Source organism: Struthio camelus, chromosome 6 (genome assembly GCF_040807025.1).
Source record: "Struthio camelus isolate bStrCam1 chromosome 6, bStrCam1.hap1, whole genome shotgun sequence".
In the NCBI taxonomy this organism is placed as follows: Eukaryota; Metazoa; Chordata; class Aves; order Struthioniformes; family Struthionidae; genus Struthio; species Struthio camelus.
In genome coordinates, this window is record NC_090947.1 from 25478295 (window position 1) to 25505427 (window position 27133).

General features: G+C 37.3%; 1 protein-coding gene across 15 annotated transcripts in view; it reads left to right on the plus strand.

The window, feature by feature from the left end:
• COBLL1 (cordon-bleu WH2 repeat protein like 1) overlaps window positions 1-27133 on the plus strand; it is a 92251-nt gene that overhangs the window by 15971 nt on the left and 49147 nt on the right. For 4 of the 15 annotated variants that reach the window (XM_009676169.2, XM_068948776.1, XM_068948775.1 and 1 more), the window contains exon 1: window positions 24993-25197. The exons of 3 other annotated variants lie outside the window; for them this stretch is intronic. Coding sequence is in view for 5 of the 12 variants with exons in the window: in XM_068948768.1 (XP_068804869.1) it covers window positions 25178-25197 (20 nt within the window). In the remaining 7 variants the exon portion in view is untranslated. Of the gene's footprint in view, window positions 1-24948; window positions 25298-27133 lie in introns of those variants that run through there. 8 more of the 15 variants (XM_009676163.2, XM_009676165.2, XM_009676164.2 and 5 more) reach the window with 5 other exon arrangements.

A 27133-nucleotide genomic window follows, 5' to 3' on the forward strand; every position in this document is an offset into this window, starting at 1 on the left:
TATTGCTGTGTAAGGAAACTGTTACTACTCCCTTAGAGTAATTCTGTATATAAAAGAATGCTAATTGCCATGCTTATCAAGGACTGGCAGTTCTCCTCTTCCAGTTGTGACCTAGTGAATCCACCTCTAGTCTATGACTTAAAACAAAAAGCTGGAAGATATTTTAATCCTCTATTCATTAGGACAAATACAAAGTGACTATTTTTATCTCATTATGGTTCCTTAGACTGTACAAGTAAAAAAAAAAAAAACACACTAAACTCTTTCCTCTATTTAATCCAAGGATGGTTAACTAAGTGGGAATGTAGATTATTTTCCCAGTGCCTGTTAAACCCTGCCAGTTCAAGTTGTGTACGCTCAAGTCACGTAATCTGGAAATGGCCAGGTGGCTTTTCTCTCTTCCTGGTGTTTGACCTTTCCATTTAAGAGTCCAGTTCCAACAAGTTTATTCCCTTTAAGTTTTCATTTGATAGGCTAAGCTATTTTTTGTTTATTCTTCTCAGATTTTTTTTGAAGTGCTTCTCTGCCCCTATTCCACTGAATGCACTGTTCTCCTGTTCCTCAACACTGACTAGAATGGTGTTGCCCTTAATTTTGATTTTGAAATTTTTTAAAGTAAATTTTACGCTTCTAAGCATTATATCCAAGTACACGTTCTCCCTTTAGGAAGGAGTTATGCCAAGTTACTTTTCCGCTTTTATTTTCTGCCAATTTATTTTTCTGTTCATGTACACTGTAGGATAGGTTAATTTGTTATTAAGAAAAAGACATAAATGAATTTCTCTAAGGCAGAAGTATCTGAATCTGGAACAATAGCTATATGGATAAGATTAAATTAATACTCCTATAACATTGCATGCATTCCTATAGACTTTTTTGATGCAAGTCCTCAAAAACAGAACTCTTTTGGAAGAATGATTTTAACATAGCAGTTTACACTGGTTAGCAGAGAGTTATTAACCTAGCAACTAGATTATTTGACGATGCCCAGTATTTGGCCTGCTCAAATGCAGAGTTATTCTCCCTGCGCTAAGTTTCCTGACTGGGCATTGGACTGAAAGCAGCTAGTGCTGCTGATGCCATACCCAGTGGAGGAGCAGACAGTCTGATCAGAAAGTGATAAGAAGGGAATTGTGAAGTCAGTTACGCAGAACTATAAGGGAGAACACGTAAGATTCACTCTTGAGTGCTTGACTGCATACACTTAATGCTCTTTTAATAGTGATTTTAATTTATAATGAGTTATAAATTAATCATGTGAATTTGTAATTTTCATGATGTTTGGTGTTCAGAATAACCTTTCTATTACTTACCAAAGAATATCCACGTTTCCCAGAAGTTCTGTGGGAGAAGGATGATGCAGAAACTGTTTAGGCTTATATAACAAGCCTTCGTAATACCTAAGGAAAATTGTATGTGTAATGTAATGTTCTGAAAGACGTTGTAGTCTTGTCGTTCAGACAGTAACACGTTAGAAATAATACCTTCTTTGAAGAGTTAGATAGTGGTTTTATTCTGGGGCATTATTCATCTAAATCTTCACAGTTGAGAGAACTGGTTGCACTGAGCTTGTTAGTGGCTTCTCTCTTAATGTATGAACTAAGAATTTTAATGGAAGTATTGCCGTGTTACAGTAAAAAAGGGAAACATTGTTCTGTCTACTTAAAACAGAGTACAGTCAACCAAGCCACTGTACTAGGTTGAACAAGCTAAGTTTCTGGTGTTTGAATTATTTTCTAAGTCACGCTTGCATTACTGCAGTATTTGTGCACACTATAAAACTGTTAGGTCAGTAGTACTGGAGGTGAGACACACTCATGGAATATCTCTTGTGCTTTCTATTATTGTAAGTGCTTTCTATTGTTATAAACATACGATGATAAAATAACTTTAGGTTTAAAACTGGTTTTAAACTCTATGCCAGTATCAAGTATAGTATGTATTTCTGCGGAAGTAAGGCCTCACCAATCTGTTTCTGCTTTCTCGGCGGGGTAGGTTAGGAGGAGGACGTCCTAAAATTTGGAGTTTGTTTCATGACTGTTCAAAACAGCTGTGGGAGTTGATCAGGAATCTTTCTGTTGAATCGCACCGTAGGGTTCTGTAGTACAGATCAAGTTATATTGGATGTATTTGGGAGGATGCCACGTTATGTGGAGAGATGTGTCTTTTTTGCAAAATTGTTTGTGCCCAATTTATGAAGGAGGATTCTTTTCCGGGGCCAGAGACTAATTTATTTTAAAACATTTTTATCACTGTCTGATACCAAATGTCTTAGTATCTGTAGTATGGATTCACCAAATAAAGGCAGAGAATAGGAAGACCAGTGGTTATGCGCATTTGAAAAATTTGAAAAATGCGTATAACTAAAATAGTTGTGCCCTAGTGTCACTAAAGATACAACTTAAATTCTAACTGTTAAAATAAATGTGTAGTATTTGAACAGGCTAGAGGCCTAGTTATTGGGAGTCATGCTGTGGAATTCCCCTGATGTGACCTTTTAACTGCTGGATTTGGAAAATACTAAGCATTATTTGAATTGGCCTCTTAATTATACTTTGAGTGTTATTTTTCTTAAACTTTCCAATACAAGGAGATGTGTTCTGGAGTTCCTATCTTTGTTTTGCGTTCTCACAGATCTCACTCTCTGTATAGGTTGTTTCGTGCCTTAAATTGATTTTTTTTTTTTTTTTTTTTAACAGTACCACAACTTTTCATCCACAAAGCAAATATCTGTTGCTTTTGATTAGTAATTTAAACCTTGGTAAATACATAAATTCCTCAGCAGGGAACTGGTTTTGAAGAGTTACTTGTGCTTCAGTGAGAAATCTTTGGAACAGATTGTTTTAGAGCATGTGATTTTTCTGCTTCTGTACTACATTATCTGCACTGATTTACTCCTTTCCTCCAGGAAGCACATTTGCGTTAAAGATCCGGTCTTCTGTTTGTTTAGTTCCTCCTGCTTGTTGCTACATGAGGTCCTCTTTGACCTCATAATTAACAGTATAATAACTGATATCCTGGGAATTATATCAAGCAGGAATTAAGTACTAGGAGCTAATGAATTCTTTCAGTAATCAAGCTTCTGTTTTCACATGCAAAGATCCTGCATAATAGTAGTAAAAATAAATGCAAAGAAAACATAATGAGCCTGTTTTTCACAGGTACTCTGGTGCATCATGGAGGGCTTTAAATTGCACTGGTGAGTGATACCACTGGCTCCTATTGATTGTTGGCCTTGACATCAGAAAAAGTTTAAATTGATTTCATGGAAAGTACTCTAACCTGGGCTGAGCCATTTTTATTTATTTGAACTGTTTTGGCTAACTGCCTTTTAGGTGGAATATTTGCATTGTACCATGGTGGTTCATAGGCTGATATACACCAGCTTCTCTTTAAAGCGGACTGTTGGTGGTAGGGATTCTTGCTGCAATTAGTGCAGTGCTGAAATAGTAGTAAGTGCAAAAGACAGTAAAAGCTTGAAAGCAAGTTGAGCTTCATAGAACAAATGTATTTGGTCATACTTGTGTGAGTGGAAAACGGCACCAAGTGTGATAAATCCTAGGTATCTGTTTTAGGAATTTTGCAACTTGTTTGCTTTTGAGCAGAAAGCGGACCTCTGGTTCTTAATTTGCACTTAGCTGTACAGTTGCAAGCATTTTGGGCAAAAGCTTTTAAGTATGAATGGTGAGATTCTAAACTCCAAGGAACGTGCACCTTGGGCAATAAACAAAGGTCCAGAATTTATAAAGCTTGCCTGCCCCCTCGTAAATTGGCAGTGCTGCCTTTTTGAAGAGGATGAAAATAAAAAGAGAGGTTTTATTATCCACTTGTATACTGTACCTGAAGGATATAATCATCAATTCCCTACCCCCACCAGCTTACAACACTCGCATGATGGGTGTGTACAAAACAACTAGACATAAGCCAGTTGAAATAGGGTTGCTGTTTGCTGTAAAGCAGGCATTTGCATTGCTAATTTAAAACCTTTTTAAGAATCTGCAAGTCAAAAAATGTCGAAACCAGTGATCTAAATTAGGCTTGCTCAGGATTCAAGAATTTAGCTGTTATGTCTGTAGCTATTTATCTTAACAGTGTCTCTGCTTTTCCTATTGGGATCCGAAAAAGAACCAGCCCCTCCCGGTGCAAAATACAAGTTCTTTTCTCCTTAAAGTATCTCAGAAACATTACTGGGAGGATAGCTCATTTGTGGATTGCAGAAGGCATGTGTTAAGAGTCCATTTCTGTGGACTTCTGTGAAGGCAGGGTCATAGAATAATAGGATTTGGGTTGAAGGGTACCTTGGGAGGTCACCTAGTGTAAACTGTCGTTCAGAGAGCTAACGTCACAGAATAATATGATCAGGGCCTTATTCAGTCAGGTTTTGAAAGTCTTCAGGAATAGGAATTCCACAGACTCTGTGGTCTGTGTCTTCGACACTGAAGATTGCGCAGACTTGCAAAAGTCCCTTTGACCTCAGAGTTTGCTAAACTTAGTCAACTGTGCGTTAACATCTTATTGTCTGTCTGTGGTTATGAATCACACTTGATCTTGCATGCATTCATATATTGATGCTAAAATGCGTTTGTGGTGCTACAACCTGTTTTGTTTTGTAGAAGATGTGGGAACGTGGTACTGTGAGAGGTCTTGCTCACTCATAGGTTAAGAGAGTTTTTGCATTATAGTTTCTCAATGCACAAGTCACACTTCGCTCTTCTAAATAAAACTGTAGTGGGAGTTTTCTTAAATTTGCCTGAATTGATGTTTCTCAAATTTCTCTCCTGACTGCATATTCATAACCTTATTTTATTTTGTTTATACTTGCTAGTTTTGGCCATGGCAGCCAGTATCTTGTTGTCACAACAACATATTTTTTGCAAAGAATGTTTTGATCAATGTCATTTAAATTCTAGCATTAAATGAATCCAGACTTTTTGTGTTCCTTGATTGTTGATTTTTACAAACTGTCTAGTTTCAGGGAGTGCTCTGACTTTAAATAATAATCTACAATTTTTGCAGTGCAAATTCCCACTGCAGAAACATGAGGTAGCAGAAATGTAATGGATGCCAGAGAGGTATGTGAAAGGAGATGCCCCTTACATAAGATTAAAATAAAATGTTTAAGATTAATCATGTTTGTAGAAGAGGCACAGCCAACAAGTAATCTCTTGATCGCATACAGCAAATCCAGTGAAATAACAGCAGTAATGCTGAAATCTGTTTGTCTCTTTATACCTTATTATTATAATTTTGTTGAAAATAAAAAAAACTGGAGAGCATTGAAACTGGCACCTCAAAGAATTGAAAGGTTGGCTGTAATGTCGTCTGCTTAATGTCACTTTAAATATTCAGGCTTGGTAATGTGGTCTGATTTGAACGTAACATTGTCACGTTTGAAGACAGAGAATGCCAAGAAGGAAAGGAGATAATTTACATCCCTTGAGCTTCCATAAGAAGAAGTTTGGGATTGGAATTTGGCTATAAAAATATTCAGGTTTTTCAGGAAGAACTACTGATGAGACAGGCTGGTTTACCAAGGCCTGTGACTTAAGGCTTCTACAACTAAGCTTGTATGTACTACTTCCAGAACGTAGGGAAGGGTCTGATTTGTCTTGGTAGACAGTCAGCCTGTTTCAGTTTCTGCTGTCTTGAGTTATAGGTTTGACTCTCATGTTAAAAGAGCTTTAGGCTAGTATCATAAACAAGTCCTACTGTACGTCTTGAATCTGGGCTCTTCTGCTGCGGCTTCCAATGAATCTTAAATTCTTCTGGTTAGAGGACCGAACATGACAATAGCAAGCCTGATGTATGTATGGAAGCGTGTTTCATTATGCTAATAAAAATAATCCACCCTATGTGCTTATGTGTATAAGTAAGAATAAGCTTTGCAGATGAGTGGATCTACTTCTAAATACTACAGAAATCAGTGTTTACCTATTGGACTCGTTCTATTGATAACTTGCACCTACTGATACATGTGCATGTGCTCACTGACAGTGTTTGAATTCAAGCATTTTCCTGTGTTTTCTAGGCCTTGAAAATTCTGTACATTTTTAGATAACAATATACTATATGTTACCACTCTTGGCAGTTGCCAACAGTACAAATAATCCACAGGATGTTAAATCTTAAGTACCTATTTCCTTAACATGGCTTCTAAAGAAAGCTAAGCATATTTAGTTCTGAATCCACAAACCAGTATGCTCAGTATCCATATTCTTCTTTAGGGATCTGTGGTGACAGCTGTCATTGGCTGTAGTGTGGAGTTTTTCCCCAGTTTCAGTTTGCATTCCTGTGCACTTTCTGACCCCACACGTAAGGGTGGAAGGGTGGGACTTCTAGTCAGTATTATACAACAGGTTGTTGGAGTTTTGCCCGCCACGAGCATTCGGGCACAATCTCCTTTCTTCTTTTTGTTATTAAAAAGTAAAAAGAGCATGGACTGGAGGGGACAGCCTGGAGAGGAAGAGGAAGTTTCCCTCTCCCATGAGACGGTAAAGACATGTTTTCTTTTAACAGCCACTTAGCCACATCATTTAGCATTGATTGTGATGAAGATATGCAGCGGTGTAGTTTATTAGGCTTAAAGAAAGAATGGCCAAAAGACTGAGAAATTATGGCTAGGCCTAGCTGTCAAATTTACGTCTTGCAGTTTTGTCAGAAACAGAGTCCATCTCATGTCATTGTATGATCCTTTGTCTTTGAAAACCACCTGGTATCCTTATTAACCAACCACCTTTGACCCCAGAAAGCCAATGGTACAAACTGTTTTAAGGGCTCCTGGATCATTCTTAAACTTATGGTCTAAAATATGTTTGACGTTGTCTGCAATGTCACTGTGACAGAGGTATCCCAGTATGACCCTGTTGTTCTGCATCAGCAAACAAGCAGAAAATAGGATTATAAGGTTAAAAATGATGATGAGCTTGAGAAGCTCTGTGACTGTTCACATAGAGACAGTGCACCCGTGTGAAGTGTTTTATAAGCAGCCATTATTTAGCCATGTTAACTTTCATTTTATCTTTAAAAAACAGATTCAGCCAGGCAGTTCGTTCCATGATTAGTAGTGAGGCCATCATGTTTGGACAGCCAGTGACTGGTCCTTAGATATAGAAGGCAGTGAAAGGTTGGTGGACCTTACATAGAAAAAAAAAAACGATGGAGACATCCAGAACCGCACAGTTGGTTTCCCCTGTTTTTACCCACCATAATCCCTAATTTAATGGATGAATTGTGGTATCTCCTGACACTCAAAGTTTGTTTGGTCCTCTGTACATTTCTGAAGCAATAAATAAAGCTTTAGCCTGGTTTTCTGATCCCTATCTGTATGTCTGAGTCAATACTAGCCCAATTCTTCCTAACAACATTAATTAGTAGCTATCCCAGCACTTTCTGTGCCAAACCTCTTGTTTGTTACGGTATTTGCCATTACATGAATGCATCTGTTTTTTCATGCACCTTCACTCTCCAGTTCTACTGAAATTGTTAAAGAAGTCTTCATGCAGGCTAGATTTAAAACCGACAAGAGTAGAAATCCCGAAATAGAAATAGCCTCTTGATCTATTAGATAATCTAAGTAGAATTTATGCATCTCTCTTGACTAGATGATGGAATAAATTTTTCCCCTATAAAAATGCAGAAAGTTATCCTGAGTTTTGGCCATGTGTCAATAAGAGACAGGGACAAGACTGTCATAGTAGGATGGGGCTTCTGCAACACAAATTTTGAACTGCTTCCTCTGAGAGTGAGCTGATGATAATAGCCATTTAACGAAATTTTGCAAAGTTTATGTTTCAGTACAATTTGTACTTTCAAATGCTCAGTGCTGTTCAGTTAAATAGCTTTGCATATGCTTTCAACATACCATACTTAGTAATATAGATATTTTTGTCTTGTCTGGATTTTTTTGATCTTGCACAAATTGGTTGTTTTTTTAAAGGAAATATTTCTGATCTAAAAACAAATTGGCCAGTCACACAGCTGTGTAGCCAAATGACCCAGAGAAGACAAGTTCCCATGATCTATGTGTATATGCAAGTGATGGGGACTAGAACATGGTCTTTCTCCAATATTCCGGTTGTATGTAGCCACAAGGGAACATGCGGCCATGCTCCTTCTACTGTTAACTCTCCATGGGAATGTTAAGAATGTATCTCTCAATGCCAGATAGCAATAATTGTGTATGGGTTTTCTGTTTTGCTTTTATAAAATTTGTTTTCTTACATTTGTGTTGCTGTGGGTTGTATCGACATTTGTCCTAAATATTGATTGCATGTTTAAGGAAGAGCCTAAAATTCTGTGTGATACTGCTGCAGTCCTTTCTTAAAAGTTAGACACAAACGTTTGTACAGTTTCCTTTTAGCTTACTGTCAATAATCGTTTGGGGGGGGGAGGAATAGAGGTGGACAGAAAGCCTGTTCAAAGCATTGTTAAATTGCATCTTATATATCTCTCTTTCTCTCTCTCTCTCTCTCTATATATATATATAAAAAATATTTAATTTAGATGGCTTATTTTATTTAGAACTAATGGAGCTCACTTCCATTAGGTGCACCAGCATATGACCTTGCTGTGTTATATGCTAACCGTATTGTAATTCACATAATTGAAGTACTAGAAAGTTATTGCATGAAGTGTCATGAGTATGGTTACTTAATGTCTACAGGCATACACTTCAGCAGAAGCACAAGCAGAGAAAATAACAATAGGTAAATATTTTCAGTGATAAATATTTTTCTTTACGTTTTTCTGTCTTAAAGGCTTTTTATATTGCTAATCTTTTCAATTAACACACTGCAATTGTGTTTGAAGTAATTGGAAGAAGGAGCCCAAATGATTAAAGTCTTAAAACTGTATAATAATCCACTCCTATTGGAGCAAAGAACTGCAACCTTCCCTCTTACAATTTTAAGGATTCAAGTTCTCTTATTAACATACTTCGAATCTATTTTCTGTTCTTGAGAAGGTCATCCAATCCAAGAACTTCTATTCATGTTGCCTAGTTAGCAAATGTGTCCCTATAGTAGGCCAGTCGGTGAATAGAGAAGAAATTCTAACTGCTTTTTTAAAAAACTACTTTTCATGTCAAGTCTTCCCTCTTCCTAAAAGTCAATTTGGTGATAAAATGCCCTTAGGTATCCTCCTGTGTTTTCATCATTGGCTCTCAGAAGGGATACTTCAGATGTATTTCAGAAGAAAGCCTGTAGAATTATGTGTAGATTGTTAAAATATGAATAATACTGTGACCCCCAAAAGCTAACCACTTATTTTTACATGAAATGGAAATATTTTGATTTTAAGGAACACTGACTCCTAGTACTGAGTTTTTGGCACTAAAATCGATGTATTTTATGTTTGTCACTAACTTCTTAATTTAGTGTTTGTCAGGCACATGTCCTGAAAACGTTTATTAAAATGTAGATTGCTTTAAAATGAGAGTCAATAAAATAGGTAGATAATACGCTCAAATCAAATTTGTATAGCTCGAGAAATCAATGCTATTATATAATCACTGGCCTTAATCACACGTGTTATTTCGGTTTCGATTCAGGGTCTGCTGAAGCCTGTAGGAGCCTTCCACTGGTTTCTGAGCGTTCTGAGTCAGACCTAGTGTGCCTACATGTTTCTTTGCCAATATGTTATGTTAATGTCGTGCTACCTAATAGCCAAGTAGTCTCCGCGCAGAATCAGTTTAAGAAATATGAACAGCCGTCTTGAAGCAGAATGTATTAGGGTTACTTGGCAGTTGGAGCAGTTGCCAATGTACTCTTGAATTTCTGTCTGAGGGAATAAAATTTTGTATTTTTTTTTTTTTTAGAAGTCTTGCCTTCTGGGATAAGAAAAATGGCAAATAGTAGATGAATTGGTGCCCTACTTCATAAAATGATACAACAGAGCTAAAATACAACTTTTTGTTTACTTGCTGTTTATTGCTGGAAATACTGGCGAGGAAAACTATGAGCTGAGCACATTTTCAAACCAAAAACTTAAAATGATCTGTGACTTCAAGTGACTACAATATTCATGCACGTTAATAATGTTGTCAGTTAGTGCAGAATCTACTGAAATAATCGGGTTTATACCTTGAAGGAACCTTTTGTTTTATAAAGTGGAAAGTAACTGTTGCAATGCTGGATGACTTTCAAATCTCTTGAAAATCAGTTTCTTCACTAAATGAACAAGAATAGCTGTTCTTGCAACTGTTTTGGCGTTTAACTCAAATGCCAGGGATTTGCAAACGGGAGGAACAAAGCCACCTTGGCTGGAATCCCTTCTCCATACAAAGCACTATAAATAGATTTGTTAGTCTAGCTTCAAAATATTGCCAGCCTAAGATGGCCTTTGATTGGATGAGATGCTATATGCTTCTTTTATATATGAAAAGAGTTCTAAAGGGATGTACTAATGTTGAAGGCAAGATTAAGACAGTTTGTCCATAGACTGGGTATTCGCTTTCTCAGAAGCTAGAACTATCCTACCTAATGTTTCAGAGAGAAGAGCTATTTAGAAATTTTGCCATTTCAGTATTGATAAAAAGACATGGTATGAAGAAAATACTTCAACCTTTGTGTGCAAATGCATTTGCTTCATGAAGATTTTTCTGAAATTAATTCAGACTGAACTGGCAAAAATAAAGTACGTATCAATTGTTAGAGTATCTGTGTAATAGCATTATTTCTATTTTATGCTCTAAGTACCATCTAATGAATTTATAAAATATCCTGATATTTTTGCAGCCGAGTACCTACTGGACAAAACAATGCGTGAAGAAAAACTAGTGAGCCAGTCTCCTGTTTATCCAGACGGGCTTAGATATGCTCTGATTTGCTTGGAAAAGGATAAGAAACTGAGCAGTTTCAAAGTATAGTCGACCTGCAGTGCCACCCTATGGCTTCTTTTTTAATTGCTTCTCTTAAACTATCCAGTGTGTCCCTGCCCTCTCTCTCCCTTCCCTTCCCCCTTGCCTCCTGTAGGGAAGCTTATATGTAAATATCTAAAATGCCTGTATTCCTGCAGACGTGATTTAAGCAGGATACTATCAGACATTTCTTTGCCTGACTTCTGTAAAGCACTGTTATTTGTACCTTCTAAAACCTACTTAGAGGAGGAAAAAGAAAGAGGATTTTTGAGTAATACTTCATCATTCATCCACCTTGTCAAAATGACTAAAATAATTATCGCTGGTTTGGTTATTGCGGAGGAAGGATCACATTGGAGCAGGAAAGCAAAAATATGTCCATTTACAGAAATAAATTGAAAGATCATGGTAACTGGTCTAATCCGTTCCAGCACAGTGTCAGTGCGTGTGGTCTGTTTCCAGGTAGTCAGCTGTTTAGGAAGCTGTATTCTTTTTAAAAGTTAGATTGCCTAGATAGATACTGGATTCCTTTTGTGTGTAGTTGGTGTCACTCTGCATTCAAGACAGGTCGGTGTTTTTGTTGACTTTATTTGAAGGGTGTCAGAGGACTTGACTTTGTGCTGAAAAGCAGCATTATGTTTTGAGGAGCATGTTGTGCTTTGCCTTGCAGCTTTTTAAAGGTTCACCCAAATCTGGGTAGGATAAGTACCTGCAGGTTTAAGAATATGGTTTTGACATATAGTAAGAAATACAAGATTGAGGTTATTTCACCAGAGGCAAGCCTATAAGAGGGAACTTTTCAGCACTTTATCTGTCAGAGCTGTCTTGCAAAGCAGAACCTGTTGTCTTACTCATAACCAGCCAAAATCTTGCCAGAATCTCTGATGGCAAGGCAGTGTTTTTTCCCTATCTGTATTTTCATTCAGCCATTCTGCCAGGTGATAGGCTATGTTGTCTCTCTTCTCTAGGTGGCAGTACTAACAGCATCTTTGAATGAGTTTACTTCAGCAGATCTCTAGTCTTAATACCACTTCCCCCCAACTCTTGCCTGTATAATGAAAGCTGACGCGCAACTCTAGTCAAAGGAGAGTTGTTTGTCTAAAATTTTTGTGTTTTAAACCGTTGCCCTTAATATTGTAGGAATTACTGTTGTAACGCTTTTAAATATGCTTTCAGTATTTTTCTGCTACCGAAGTAGTTATTTATTTTAATTAAATAAGTATCATAATGTATATTAGAATATCTCTTGACGCTTTTATTTTTCTTCCCTTTAATTCTTTGGGACGTTCCACGCCTATATTGCCTAGTTGTTGGCCTGATCTCATTGCCTAGGTCTCCTCGCTTTTACAGCGAGAGGGTTTGCTGCCTACCCCGGAACGTCACATGCTTCGTGAAGAGCGGGATGTGACCTCAGGTGTGAAGTTGATGAGTTACTAAGGGTACAAATCAAGTCTGGGCTAGCAAAGCTTTCATGATGTGTCATTCAGACACCTCTGGGCTTTAGTGTTTTCGTTGAGGGCTTTATTTTTTTCTTTAATAGAAAAAATGAATTATGAGAGCGTGGGAAGTTTCAAGCTGTACCTTGAATGTATATGTGCTTTCTCTGATAAGCAGATACTTATGTTCAAATTTATGTCCTAATTACAGAAGTTACACCTAGCTTTTTCTAGAAAGCTGACTTGACTTCTGAATTCTTCTTTCTTGCTTGTAAACTAGGTAGAGGAGCTAAAATGTGGAGTCTGAGTTGTAGAATCTTAAAGTCAGCTGTAGAAATCGCTGATGTTAGAGTCCCTATGTGTATGTTGTACTGGTGGTTATGTGAAGTTGGAGAGTCTTAAATAATAAGAATTAAAAAATCATTTTTTTTCTGATGTTGGCAGAAAGAGTTCCTTTTTTGACAGGAAGCTGTTGTATTTCTGATTGTCTAATATAAATGCAGTGTGTAGCTAAGAAAAATGAATTTCTTGTTACTTTATGTTAATTCAGCAATACAAAAGGCTTAAAAAGAAACAATTAAAAGTCTCATTTATTTTCCTAAATCTATTTTGAGTAGTTTAATATCTGCATTTAAACATATCTCTTAGGAAGCCTGGATTTCCAGATTTAATAACCAAAGTTACAATAAATAGATGTGAAGGAAAGTAACTAAGAAGTTTTTTGACTAGTCACTTGTGTTTACTTAGGAAATGTGTTTATTCCTTCTACCACATATCAGGCTTCTGCAGCAGCAGGGAAGTGTGAACTAGAGAATCTGTGATTTAAGGTTACTGTTGGGGAATCTCCTTGGGCTGTTACAAAATGAGAAACAACTGCGTTGTAGTTTAGATCTTGTTTTTTACCTCAGTGGATGTTATTCACATGACTCAAATGTACATCTTGCACAATTCTGGTTATCCTTTCTTAAAAGGTAAAATACAATACTGAAATGTACACATGCGTGTACATTCTTGTGTATTGCAGGTGTTAGCTTGAGTCCCTTTATTATAAGAATTTTTGGCTAGCAAAATATCTCACCTTATTCCCTAGATTAGAACAAAGTTGGAGTTTTATTTTAAGAAACAAGGCCCCTTTGAAACTTGTATAAAATGTGACTCAAGCTGTGGAAAACTTGAGCATTGTGAGTAAAAGTCTAACAGTGTCAGTGACGGCCCTTTCTTTTATTAGCAAAGAAAATCTGAGCTAACTGTTGTGAAAGTGGCATTCGTGACTGCTGTGTGCCATCTGATACCTTTTTAACAGGTACTTTTATTTACATCTTTCTTTTAAAATAAAGCTAAAAGTCACATGAGCTCATCTGTAAAACTTCGTCTTTAGGAACCTTTGGGAAAAGTTGCTTTTTGATATCAGAAACTGATCGGGAGAGGAAAAAATAACAAGGTAAAATAAGATATTTTTCAATAATGATCCTTTGATTCTGAGCTATTCTGTGTCTAACTTAGACTGTTGAATGTTTGATAGAAAAAGATGTCTTTAGTCGCCTACCTGAGCTATTTGCTCTTCTGTGTAAGGCTTGCAAAGTTTACAAGGCTAAAGTAAAACACCGCATCATAAAATCTTGATGTATTGTGTGGCCATGATTATAGGTAGATAATATCAGATAAGCAGACTAAGTCTTCTGTGGCTGGTATATAAATAAATAAATTCTTATTTCTTGTTTCTTTTTTCTGTTATTTTCTTTTGGTCCAGTACAACTCAGTTTAATCAAGCTGTGCTGTTGGCTTTTCTTCTCTTCTTTTGCTTTCATTCATTTTGTTCTTTATAAGCTTTTTCACTTGATAGTATTTCAGTATTTGTACTCTACACAAAGAGAAGTGTTTGAATACAGTTCTATCACCTATTTTTTTAATATTATGTGAGTAGGTAGAAAATTGAGCTGACAATCTTGTTCTGTGAAGAGCTTAATAAGAACTTCATGTGTTTTCACATACAAACATTTATGTTAAGCGCCAGTTTCTTACTGTTGAACAGATAAGACAGGCTGTGAAAGTGGTATGGCTCTGTTTGATGAGCTATACACCCATGCGTACAGAGTGGCGTACTCAGTTTGTGTACTGTCCGGTTTAGCTAGTAGCAGTTTCAAGGAGCCTATGAGCTACTGTTGAGGTAGTTCAAGGAAGGTTTCCACAGGCAAGTGGGTGTTACCAGAAAAATATTAGAATGATGGAAGATACGTAACAGGAGGTAACTTCATTTTTGCCTGCGTCTCTTCAGCTTATAAAGATGTCTTTTTTTTCACGTGATCGCTCTTGGCAAGTTTCTAGAATAATATTGTGTGTTTTGTAAAATTTAAAAAAAATTAAAAAAAGAAAGACCTTCCGAATACTATGACACATGTAATAGAGCTTGAGTGTGCCTGGAGCACTTGCACTTTTTCTCTAGAAATTTTTTGTTTGAAACAAACAAAACCAAACTGTTTTGTCAAACTGCAGTTGCACAAATAGCACTTTAAGAATGCTGACCTGTTAAGTTTGATGTTCTTGCAGATATTTTAGACTGTTTTGTTGAGCAGAATGAAGTTAGTATTTTGGAAGCCTTATTTTCCTTTTTTGTTCAGCTTTTCTTGTGAGTTTGAGTTTTCTGCTTTTAAATGATAGAGAGAATCCCCAGACTTGACTAACAGCCCCTGCTGGAAGCTGGCATGTTACCCTCTTAGTTCAGTTGTCCGTGATATTGATTCCCAGGATACCTGCTTGTTTGAATGAAGGAAGGAGCTCGTGTGAACGCATGCTAAGAAAGAAAGAACACTCTGTTTACCTCCTCGTTCCTGTCTTTGGGGTGGCAGCAAACCTGAAGCGTGCTCCTCCCCAGATGCTGCTTTTGGAGCCTTGGGGTTTTGCTCTCCAGTCAAGTTTTTTCCCTTTGGAATGAAAGCCTTTCTGAAAATCAGTGAAACAAATCCTTAGCTGAATAATTTGGCATCACCGTTCAAAAGGGAAGGGCGTTCCATGATATACTTTAGTATTGATCTCAGTTCAATTAGCTGGAATTTTTCCATCGTCTAGTATTTACTTCACAATCCGAGAAGTGCAGAAACTGAAGCAATGAAGAGAAAACAAGAGTCACGGTTTTGAAGATATTACTTTTTTTTAAGTGAGCTAGTGCTAGATGAAATAAATGCAAACAGTTCTTGTTTCACAAAATGTTTAGTATTGAAACATTGCAGTTATTTTTAACCTTTTTTGTTTGAAGGTGTGTTACTCAACTTGACCTGAGGTTTTTAAACACAGCATTATACCACATGGGAGCTTTCTGAACAAGAAACTTGTTAGATTTCTTATTAAAGCAACACCTAAATTCCTTATAGCAACAGTGCCATAAAAAGATTGGGCAGAGTACAGGGTGTTCTGTCAATAAATAGATCTGATTTGTAAAGGCTTGTATGTAGAACTGGATCGGAAAGTTTCTAAATTCAAGCATGGGATTTTCTAAAAGAAAAAAACACTGTGGGAGCTTTAGTTTGCCTGTCATTTTTTGATTAACTTGGACACTTGGGTCTCGGTCAATAATTTAAGGAAACAAAGTAACTGCGTTTGGAGTTGTACTTCTCAGATCTCCTAGCACATAATAGAAAACATTGTGTTTTTTCATTTATTTGTTTTTGGATACATTTGATTGTTGAATCCCATAGTGACACGTAGTGCTCCCAAAAGTCTTTGTTGTGCATGGCTCCAGCTTCTGCTGGTTGAGGGAAGTAATGCTGTTTAAAGACTTCTCAGTGTCATCTAAAGAAGTTGTGGAGAAATGGGAGGGCTCCAGCGCCTGACGGGATAGCTGGTCTTGTATTGACCTTTAAATATTAAAGTGTTAGAAAATGCGAAATTGCTTTTCCTGCAGTTCTCTGTCATACGTGAATTTGGATGCTCAAAAAGATATTTTTGCATTATAACTTTTAAGTAGTCTCTTATTGCCTCTTTTCACATATATAATTTCAGTGACCGGTAATGTTTTTTTTACATTATGTTCCTTTCTAGCACTATTACGAGCACTACTTGCTGGTAGCTATCTTCTTTTGAATCTCTAGTAGTTTAATGGCATTTTTACAGATGATCATCAGCCTGTTTATATTAACACTGTGTATTCAGGTGATCAGGATTTTCTGTGTTCAGGTTGTCTTTGCCTTACTTTGTTATACGTCTTAGTTTGCCTTAGAAATCTAAGGTGTTCCACTGAGGAATATATAGAACGTAATGTGGTTGTTTCCTTTGCGCTTTGCGTAGTAACTCAGGATGTTACTTTTTGTACAAGAGCATTTGTGCATTTTTTCAGCATGGATTTTTGGATGATTGTTTTTTAACTTAACATTCAATAATACTTTGGGACGTAGTTCTGCAAAGCTACCAGTTTGCTTGTGCTGTAGCACCAGAGTAGGTCTTCTCAGTTATCTTTTGGGTACGCCTGTACCACCCGATGAAGGCATGATTGTAGCGTGAGTATGGCTGTTCACATTAGATTTGATCTGGTGGCATAGGTACTGAAGGCACAGTGCCATGAGCTAGTAATAAGCATGTGGAGTACTAACCTGCAGAGGGCTTCTAGCTGTTAATATCAACATCCTTCATTACTATTTCTAAGCATATTATTTAAACTGCAGCTACTATTATGCCTCTTTGTGTTAAAATGACAGCTTATTTTATGGAAATGACTCAAGTACAAGATTTATGGTGGTTTTTTTCCTCTTTCTAGATCCTAGATCTAATGAAATATTGGTGTGATACTGAGCATATGTCATACTCTTAAGCTTTTGTAGAGGATTATAAACTGAGAATAAAAAAAAGTGGGGAATTAGTTAAACATTAGTGAATGGTCTTACAGTAACGTTGTAACAACAGACCAGTAATCATTGATCCTAGCTATTCTGTATAGGATGTTTTTTGAAAGGTTCTTTAAGTATAAATTGGTATCTCTGAAATAAAAACAAGTCTTGCTAACACTTCCCAGAGGCAGCTGAATTAGGCCTGTTCATGGCTTTCCTGCCTACGCTCTCTACTAAATGAAATAATACAGCTATTTTGCAAACAGAGGGAGGGTTATGAAGGTAACTCTACTGTGACATTAAATCTATCTTGAGCGCTTTCCCAGAAATCTGAATGTAGTAATTATATGATTAAACAATAAGGAAATTTTTGGGTTGTGCACTTCCTCTGGCTATTAACCTAACCACTAATTAACCAACAGGAAATTCCAGACCTGAAAGTTTCATTATTGCTATACTAAACTGTGAAAATATAAGTGTGTTAATGAAGATTTCATTATAGCCATCTGTAGCTTGTTTTTAAATTGTGCCAAAGCAGGAAAAACCTAATATACCATCTGTTACTTAACCATATTAGACTGCATAAGTTTAGCTGAATTGAAAAATACTAGGAAAAACAATCCCCCAGTTTGCAACCCTAGTTATCTATTATTTCTTGTATTTTATTTGTGGCAACTGATAGTGTCATGGCAGTACCACCACCTTAGCAGTGTGTTATTTACCCCATAAATGATGCATTTTTTTTTACTTTACAGTTTGTATTATATCGCCTCAGTATTTGGAGAGGAAGAGTAGTTGACGTTTTGGAATAGGTAATTTCCGTGCAGTTAACAACCCCACAGCTTCAATGCCTTGTACTCCTAAACGTATCTCTCACCAAAGCTCAGATATTGAGGATCGTCTTGCAATTTACGTTTTCTTGTTTTTAAGTAAATACAAATTTCTGGATAGCATATATTAGTATTCTTTCTTTCTCTGAAAAATTAAGAGGAACTGAAGCATTGCCCTAACTCTCATCAAACCCTGCAGTTTTTTAAAATAGTGACTGTTCCTTTTACCCTAGTCCTTGAATGCTCGTATGGGTTCTTTTCTCAGTGTTTTTCTGTGTTCCTGTATAGAGCTTAATCCATACAGACTTCCCACAAGTCCCCTGATTTGTGGTCCTGCTGGGCCATGAAGAGGATGGAAGTTGTAATATATTACCATGCATCTTCCAAGAAACACTGCAGAATCTCAGTCGGCGCTTATAGGTGTAAGGCGGGTGTAGCCTGAGGTGAGAAGGTGACGATGGTCCTATGGAAAAAGTAACAAAAAAGTACTCTTGGGAAGAGAGCTGGCACAGAAGAAAGTTCTGATTCTCAGCAGTTGAGGTGAGATAAGACTCAGTAAGGTGTAAAATAATGCCAATGTCAGCGTGCTACCTTTTGTGCAGAGTACAGAGGAGTGATCTGTGATGTGAAAATGAGGATAAAAGGTTATGATAGAGAGGGAGAGATAGAAGAGTCATGCAGCAGTTTAAGGGAAGACACACTGGACAGCATTATAAAGTATGAGTTTGTCCTTTTGTCCTTGAAAAAAGTTTTTTGAGCAGTCGCTCTTTCTGTCCTGAATCTTCACAGCACCTACCACAGCTTTGGTGAGGGTGGCTCTTAAGTGCTACCTTATTATTAATGATGATCTATAAGTATGATGGCTAAACATAACAAAATCTTTTTCTGTAGACTGTGATGTGATGAGCACAGCTGGACTAAAGTGAGGAACTCTTCAGTATAGCATATCTACAATGTAAATGCTTTATGTTCTTTTTATAGTTTTTTTTAGCATTGTAAGTGATGTGCTGACCAAGTGAATGAGAGAAATCCAGCTGACACAGACTTGGATTTTCAAAAGGCTTCTGACAATCCCTGACCTAAAGTCTTTTAAGAAAACTAAGTAACCATGGCATAAGAGGGTAGGCCTTACACGGCTAACTTGCTCAAAAGCAACAACAGAGATCTGAGAAATGGTCAACTACCAAGTGAATGGAGGCCGTCTTGGAGTTCCACAGGGATCTCTGCTAGGACTCTTGTAGTTGAACATAATAATCTAGAAAAGAGGGTGAATGGTGAGGTGACGGTTTGGTGACAGTACTGAGTTATTCATGGTAATTAGGGGAGGGTTGATGGTGAAGGCTTGCAGAAGAATTTTACAAAAGTAAATGACTGGATAATAAAATGAGATGAAATTCACTTGAGATAAATTTAACAGGAATCAGTTTGCTATGTGTATTAGGAAAGGAATAGAGATGAAAAGAGAAAACAGGATTATGCCACTATATAAATCTATAACGTCAGTACTGTGCACAGTTCTGGTTCTTGTCATCTCCAGAAGGATATAGTAGAACTGGAGAAGGTTCAGGGAAGATCAGTAGGGGGGTGGTCAGAGGTCTGATATGCCTTTCATAAAAGGGACAACCATGTAAGTTAGCGTTCTGCTAGCCTGCACATATGATACAATGGTTTTAAGCAGTCACGAACATTGTGAAGGGATGGAAACATACCAGTCTGTCAGGCCTTTCCAATAAAGAGCTAGAGAACATCTAACAGATCGTAGCAAACTCGGAACTAAGAGGAAGTGTGTGTGTTTTCAACTAGTGCTGTGAAACTGAACGTTGGGTGACGTGGATGCTAAAAGCCTGAGGGCTCAAGGGGAGATAGGCCATATACTGGATTTCTTTTTTTCAAAAAGTTTTATTAAAAACCTAAAAAAACAGTCTGGCTCAGAAAGTGCCCGCTCAGCAAACACTGGATCCTGGAAAGTAGTGGAGAAAATATCAAATGTGTGTCCTGATTCCTTCCCTAGGCATCCCATTTTTAGCTGCTCTTTGGTAATACTGGGTTAGATTGACCTTTGGACTCTGCTCATGTGTTCTTAAATGTACCGCAGTTCTGCAATTTATTACCTTCTAACTATTTCAAGTAATTGAAATGAGAACATGCAACGGAATTGTCTAATAGATTGATGCTGTGTAAAATCCTTAAACCAAATGCTACGTGATGGAAAAATAATTACCCTCCCCCCATTAATGTTGAGTGATTGTACAATTTATAATCAGCTTTCCTTGTTGATGTGTGACTTGCCTAAGAAAAACAAGTTATTGGTCTGCTTCCAAGCCATGTGGAAGCCTCTGTCTATTCCTTCTTCGCCAGTTCTTTTTGATGCAACAAAAGTATTTACCTTTCCCTGGAGACTTGACTATGTTGATCCATCACAGACAAGATGTCATCTCAATAGGTACAAGGCAACTGGAGAAATAAATTATTTAATAAAGCAGGAATTTCATCTGGAAGAATGCCTATTCTTACCCTAGTAGTCCAAGTTTCCTGCTATTCTTGCTCCTTTCAGACTTCAGTTTCTCATGGATATTATTTTAAAAAAAGAAACAAAAAATTATTTCAGGGTTAGATGAAATATCAGATATTTTAAACAGACGTTCTTCTGGTTGTAACAATAGAGACCATGGTTCAAAGAGCTTCCAACTGCACAGATACATCCCTATTGGAGATTGGAGGGGAAGAAAATAATTCTGATCAGCTTTTCCATATGCAGATAATTAATCTACAACAGTTGAGTTCTAACAGACTGTTAGGCTTCCGAGGGGTTTTATTCTTTTGTCTTTTCTCCCCATACAGAAATACTTTAGTACTCAACTTCTTCTCATCATAGTGAAGTGAATCTGAAGATACTAGAGATACAAAAATGAATATTGGGAAGCTTTTGTTTGCTGTTCTCATTAGAATATGCAAGTCTTCATATACTTTTGGTCTCAGAAACAGTTCTGCAGATTAAAAAGCATGGAACTTCTATATTAGAAATATGTGATCTATACAAATGTGACCTCTTCAGAAAATGTTTTGTTTTTAGTAACATAACGTAATTAGCAAAACTTGGTTATGTCCTTTAAAGCAAACGTACACCAGAAATACAATAAATTATGCGTCTGTGAATCTTTCATATGCATTCCCCTTTGCTGCTGGTGATAGTAGTCAGTTGATGTTTCCTTTTTAGGGAATGCTTGCTGATACAGAGGTGCCAAGACGAGTAGTTTGAGTAGACTATTTTATGGAAATGAGAAACACTTCAAAATTCTAGACCTAAGGACATTCACACAAAACCATTGTAACCCTCCCCTTTAGATTTTATTTGAATGCCCCTTTTAAGCTCTGTTCTTTTTTTTCTCCAGGTCTTTTGAAATTCTTAGTATTTTGGCGAGCTTCTGAAAAAATATTAGTAGTATTTTCATACTGATTTGTCATCTCTAAAGTTTTGTGTGAAAAGCCTATGCTGAATGATATTGGTGGGGGAAAATGTAACCTCTTTAAGAGGTACTGGAATAGCCAAGTGCGTGCTTACAGAAATGGAAAACTTCTTCTTTCTTCCCTTTCAGATTATCTGTTGTGTCTGACACTTGCTCGTCTTAAGCACAACTAGCACAGCCATTTAAAAAACCCGAAGCACAACTATATGAAGCATGCTTGGTAGTTTTGTTATTAGTAGTATGAATGATAATATATAACATATACACACAGGATTTTTATATTAGGTGTTTTGATTTGGCACTATAAATAAAACAGATGCTGATCTTCTAATGACCTAGTGAATAGTCTTAAATTGTGTTGGCGACTCCCTGAGTGAAAACCACGTGGTTTTCAATAGTGATAATTTTGTTGCTTTATATGCAAAAGCTTTAAAGAAGGAAACGCTAATTACTGCCACCAGATACCAGTAGGACTAAAAAAAAAAAAAAAATCAGACGTTTTATTTGAATATGAATTGAATTATTCCTAGCTGCAGCCTTTAGACTGGGATGGTAATTATTACTTCCGAGAGGAATTCATGAATCTTTTAACATATTGGCCATAGCGAATATTTTGGCATTCTAAAATCCGCATCAATACCCTGTTCGCACTGAAATTTGCACGACTGGTGGTCTCAGTCTGCAAGTCTGGCTTGGTCTGCCTACCATTGTCCTCAGCCTTTCAAGCAGTTAAAATTTCAAGGAATTTTTGTTCAGTCTAAGCACTGTTAACTCTTGAGTTTGAGTGCGGGCTGTTCTTGATTTGGGACAGAACCAACCATTGAGCTGAGAGAGACTGAGAAATTGTTTCAGTTAACCTTAAGTGTATTAGATAAAACTGACTTAATCTGTTTTGCTTGGCATAGTGGTGATGGATGCCTGTGATAGGATTTCTCAGGCAACAGGTTAGATAAGGAGCTGTCAGTAAAGTTATTCACTCTGTGCGCAAACACATTCTCCTAAGATGTTAGCCTCTGGCTGAGGTGGTACAGGAGCCACTTCAGAGCACCATGTGGCCTGATACAAATCTAGAAGCAGCATCTCCTGATTATGGGAACCTCCCAGAAGGTGCTGCAGTGGATATTAGTGCTTGCCCCAAAGAGTTTGCTGACTGTATTCCATCCAAGTACCTGGGTAGGCTTAAATGTAAGCGCTCCACATTGCTATATAAGTTAGGTTTAACTTTGAGAAAAGGTAACGGAACTGAGACTTGATTTTCTTTTTTCATCCAGTTATTTGCAGCTTGCATTTGAGTTACTTTTTCTTGACAATGGGCTCAAGTTTCTGCAAGATATCTTTCTTCAGACACTGTAAAGTTGTTTTTTTCCAGATAGCATAAATACTATAGTTTTGTTTCTGAAAATGAATAATTGAGATCTGACACTTCAATAGTTTTGTAGGTGGTACTGATGTCCGAATTGAATGGATGAAAATGTGTATTTGCCTTTGCTGCCTAAGTGTTCAACTGATTGCTAAAACTTGTTTATTTGAAGTGTTTAGTGGAGCATCTTACAAAGAAATAGGAGAGGCTGAAAAGCATGGAGGAAGAAAGAGTCCTAATTCTAAAATATCCCATTAAAGTTGTTTTGCAAAATTAAAGGGGGCGTGGAAAACAGGACTGGATTCTTTTTATGGTATAAAGCCACAGAAGACATAACAAAGCTCCTTAATAGTCTCTCTTGAATTGGCTGAAGTAGACATGTCAGGATTAATGACTATACAAATCTCTAGATGTACTGTGTAGGTTGTTTGGTCAGGTGGTGGGATTATAAATAGGCAGGCTTACTGATGTCACCAGTAAAGGAAAGGAACAACAGTGAACTCACCATGCATACACTTACTCCATCCCCTCTACCTACGTATGCTATTGAAAGAAATTCACTTGATTTTGATGGAGAAGAGAAACCTGTCTTATCTTGGAGGTAAGCTGGAGAGTAAGTTTAATCCATTTTAGTTATTTCTCTTCCCTCTCTCATTGTTCAGATGGTCAGCAGAACTGGCTTCCAAGTAATGCTTATATTTTCTTGGGAACAACATACTGGCAACAATTTCATTTAATATATACAGATAAAACGACCCACAAAACTGTTCTGATTGAGGTAAATGGGAATCCTGGAAACATAGGTTGACGTAAAATGACAAATATTTTGCAAGACTGCGGATGACTGTCTTGATATTTACACAGTATTTCCTTGCTTATTTGATTTGAACTTGTCATAACTCCCGTTGTGAGGAAAAAGATCTAGCTGTAATTATATATCTTCAGCAGCACTTAAGTCTTTGCTGTTTTAGAGGAGGCAGAGTTCAGGGCTGGGACAGTACGTAAGTTGCTAGAACTTAAACGTAGGCCCATAAAAGGAAAAAGAATTAGTCTGTAGTCTTATTTTCAGAGAAAACAAATAATTCGGTCAAGGTACAAAAGCTTTTTTTAATTCCCTTTGAGCCACAAAAGATGAATGTGAATACAGACCTGTAAACTTATCTGTGTAGATGGACTGCTGGAATTTCAGTGGCTTACTTCTGAGTATAGAGGCTGGTCTACTTTTTGTTAGGTTGCAGATCGTAGCCTAGACGTTCAAGTGAGATTAGTTTAAAGGAAGAATATGTATTTCATGGAGACTCTAAGCCTTTTCTGACTGTCATTCATCTGATTTTGATCTCAAATTATGTTTGGAAGAAAAGCACTTGCTTAATGTAATAATTTGTAAAAATTCAATGCCTGAAGTGTTTTGATACAGCAGAGTCCTTACTGTGTATTCATTGCTTTATAATGTAAAGCACTTTTATTTATCATGGAACACATTAAAACGTTATGGTAATTTCTGAATAGATTTATTTATTTTTTCATATATTTTATATATGTGTATATCAAGATGCGCTTTGTTTACAGGAACATCGAAAGAATGTCAAGAAGTCTTGTTCAGTTAAACTTCTTGTAAGAGTCGTTATACTTCATGCATTGAATCACAGTGTTTGAAAAAAAGCAGCAGTGAAAAATACCGGGTGTAAACTTTTGATTGTAAAGCTGGAAAGGATGAGAAGGGGTGAATATAGTAGTCTAGCATAATAGAGCGAGTTATTTGCTAGCATGGTTGTATAGGAAAGTTTCTCTACGTTTCACAGAGCAGGCGGCTGCTGCTGCTGCTGATTATACTCCTTATAAAAGGTTAGTAGGAAATACGTTTCTCCCTTTCTTTTCCTAAAGAATTTTTTCCTCACTTTGTAGTTAACGGCAGAAGTCTCATTCCCTTTTTCGGAAAGCACAGAGGCTTTCTAGTGGTAGTTACGGGAAATCCAAAATAGCTTTGCTGTCATCCCACCGTGATGCAGGGAGCCAGCTTTCTTTGAAGTGAAATCCTCTTCTTGTCTGTTGGAAGAATCCAGTCAGAAATGGATCTAGGGGATTTCCAGTGTGCGGAAGAGAGTGGGGAAGGTGCAGCTGGGGGTGAATTTGGGGAGGGAATAGCAGCATTCGGTCAGGGACCTGCACCCCAGCCAATGAGAGAGTTTAAGTTGAAGTAGGACAAAGGGGAGGGAGGCTTCTGCTGTCAGCAGTGCCAAAGGTGCATCTGAAAGCTGCCAGGCGGCCTGCTGCTGCGAGAGAGCTGGGCTACAGGAGAGCTGCCTGTGCTTCGTACATGCATCAATGGTTATTCCCCCCTGCCACCATTAATAAGAGGTCAAAGACAGGCTTGGGTGCCGGTAGCAGCACTGATGTTTGAGGGGATGGTAAATGTTACCTTGTTCCTTAAGGTAAGAGGGTTTCCCACTTTGCTTCCTGAGGAAGACGCAGGGAGAGGATTGAGCGTTAAGGAAAAAGCTGTGGAAGATGAGCAGAAGAATCTGGTGGAAGGTTAGGGCTCAAAAGCGTTTGTTCGTTATTTTGCAAAGGATTTTAGCCCGAGATACTTGGTACTTCTGCTTGCAGAAGTAAAGCCGTGTTGGTCAGACTCAGGGAGAAATGTTCTAGCTTTGTGAATATTAACTAAATTGAAAAATGAAACTGCTAAGATGCTTCTGCAATTTCGTTTAAAGGAAAAAAAGCTTACTTAGGTACAATTTCTTGGCCTGAACTTAACTTTTTTTCTTTCATTTTTCTTTCCTGTAATGAATTAGGCTTCCTTGTTTGCTTGCATGGCTGTCTACATAGTACCTCTCTCTCTTGCTCCTCTTCTGTCAGTTCCTCTCATGTCACTTACCAAATGTATAATTTTATAATTTTTGTTAAAGCTTCTTGCTCAAAGTAGAAAACTTCCTCTGCTTCCTAGTCCCTTCCTATGCCTATAATCATGTCTCCTCTTCATTTTAGCAAACCCTCCTGTTTCTTGGTCATGCAAACGTACAAAGGATTTTGAAGTTTTACCGAACTATAGGTAGCTAAAAGATAAAACAACTAAAAACAGTGACAGAATGGGGGAACGAGGGAAGGCTCGTTCGGAAGCCCTTTCTTTTCCGAACACTTGCCTGAAAAGTAGAAATTAGATGATATCACTGTGCTTAGCTCTGTTACCCTTCTTATATCTGAATCTTCAGCTGGGAAACTGGAGTGCTGAACGCAGTCTTCTACAGGGAGTAAAATTTATCTTCCCTGTTGTTACTGCAGAGCTCCCTAGTTACTGTCCTGCATTATTTTATCTGTATTACCCATCCACACCTACACCCACCTACCTACATTTGAGGCATGTGTTATATGTAAGAAAAAGGGAGAGGTCTGTTAGTCTTTTCTGCCTGCTGTAATACTGAGAGGCTCTGCTTTTCTTTTCCTTACCTTTCTCAACCTCCAAATCCATCCAGTGCCTGCCTCCAGTGTTACTTCTAAGGCATGATTTTAAACAGAAGAGAAAAGTGGCAGAAGAAAAGCTAAGATAAGCAGACAATTCTTAGCTGTATTGATGTTCAGAGCAGTAGCGATAAAAGCCATGAGTAGAGCCAGGTGTTTCATCTGCCAGCTTTGAAAAGTCAGTGATGTTATACCTGCTTTCATGACTGGGAGATAATAGCCAGAAGGGCAGATTTAGGTTTTGCTCTGTATGAGAGCCCTTAATTGAACTTTCCTCACTGGTCATGGGAGAAAAATATCTGTATGAACATGCTTTTATAGAAGTTCTTGAAAAAAGATTTGTGGGTTTGTTTCTAGTGGAGGTAACAGGTTTTCTTGAGTTTTAAGCATTTGTTAGATTTATTAGTGTATCAAAGGTTAAGCTCCCCCTTTCAGTTCAAGCTGCTCTTTGTTTTCTTTTCCTGTTTATTCAGCCAGTTATATATTGCTTAATCACTGTTACAGATTTACTATTTTCTCTTCCCTACTCTCCCTCGGTTCTGTCAGGCTGTTTTCACGACTGTAGGTATAATAAAGGCTAAGTGAGTCATATGAAGTTTTAATAATTTTGAATGTCATTCAAGTTCTTTATAATTTCTCTTATTAGTAAATTTAGGTTATTTTCTGCACTTGATACCTTGTGAAAGGAGTGCTAACAGATGCAAGTATCTGCACTACAAAGGTATATTGCACATGACATGCCAAGTTTGTAATTTTATGTTAGCCCTATTTACTTTAGAAGTCAGAGTTTTTAGGCTCCTAGAAGTAAGGTTGTTGGAACTAATTTTTTCCACTCTTCTGTCTTTTTTTTTTCTTTTAGAAATGAGAAAAAAGCTTATTTTGGGCCAACAGAATGCGATAGAAAGGAAT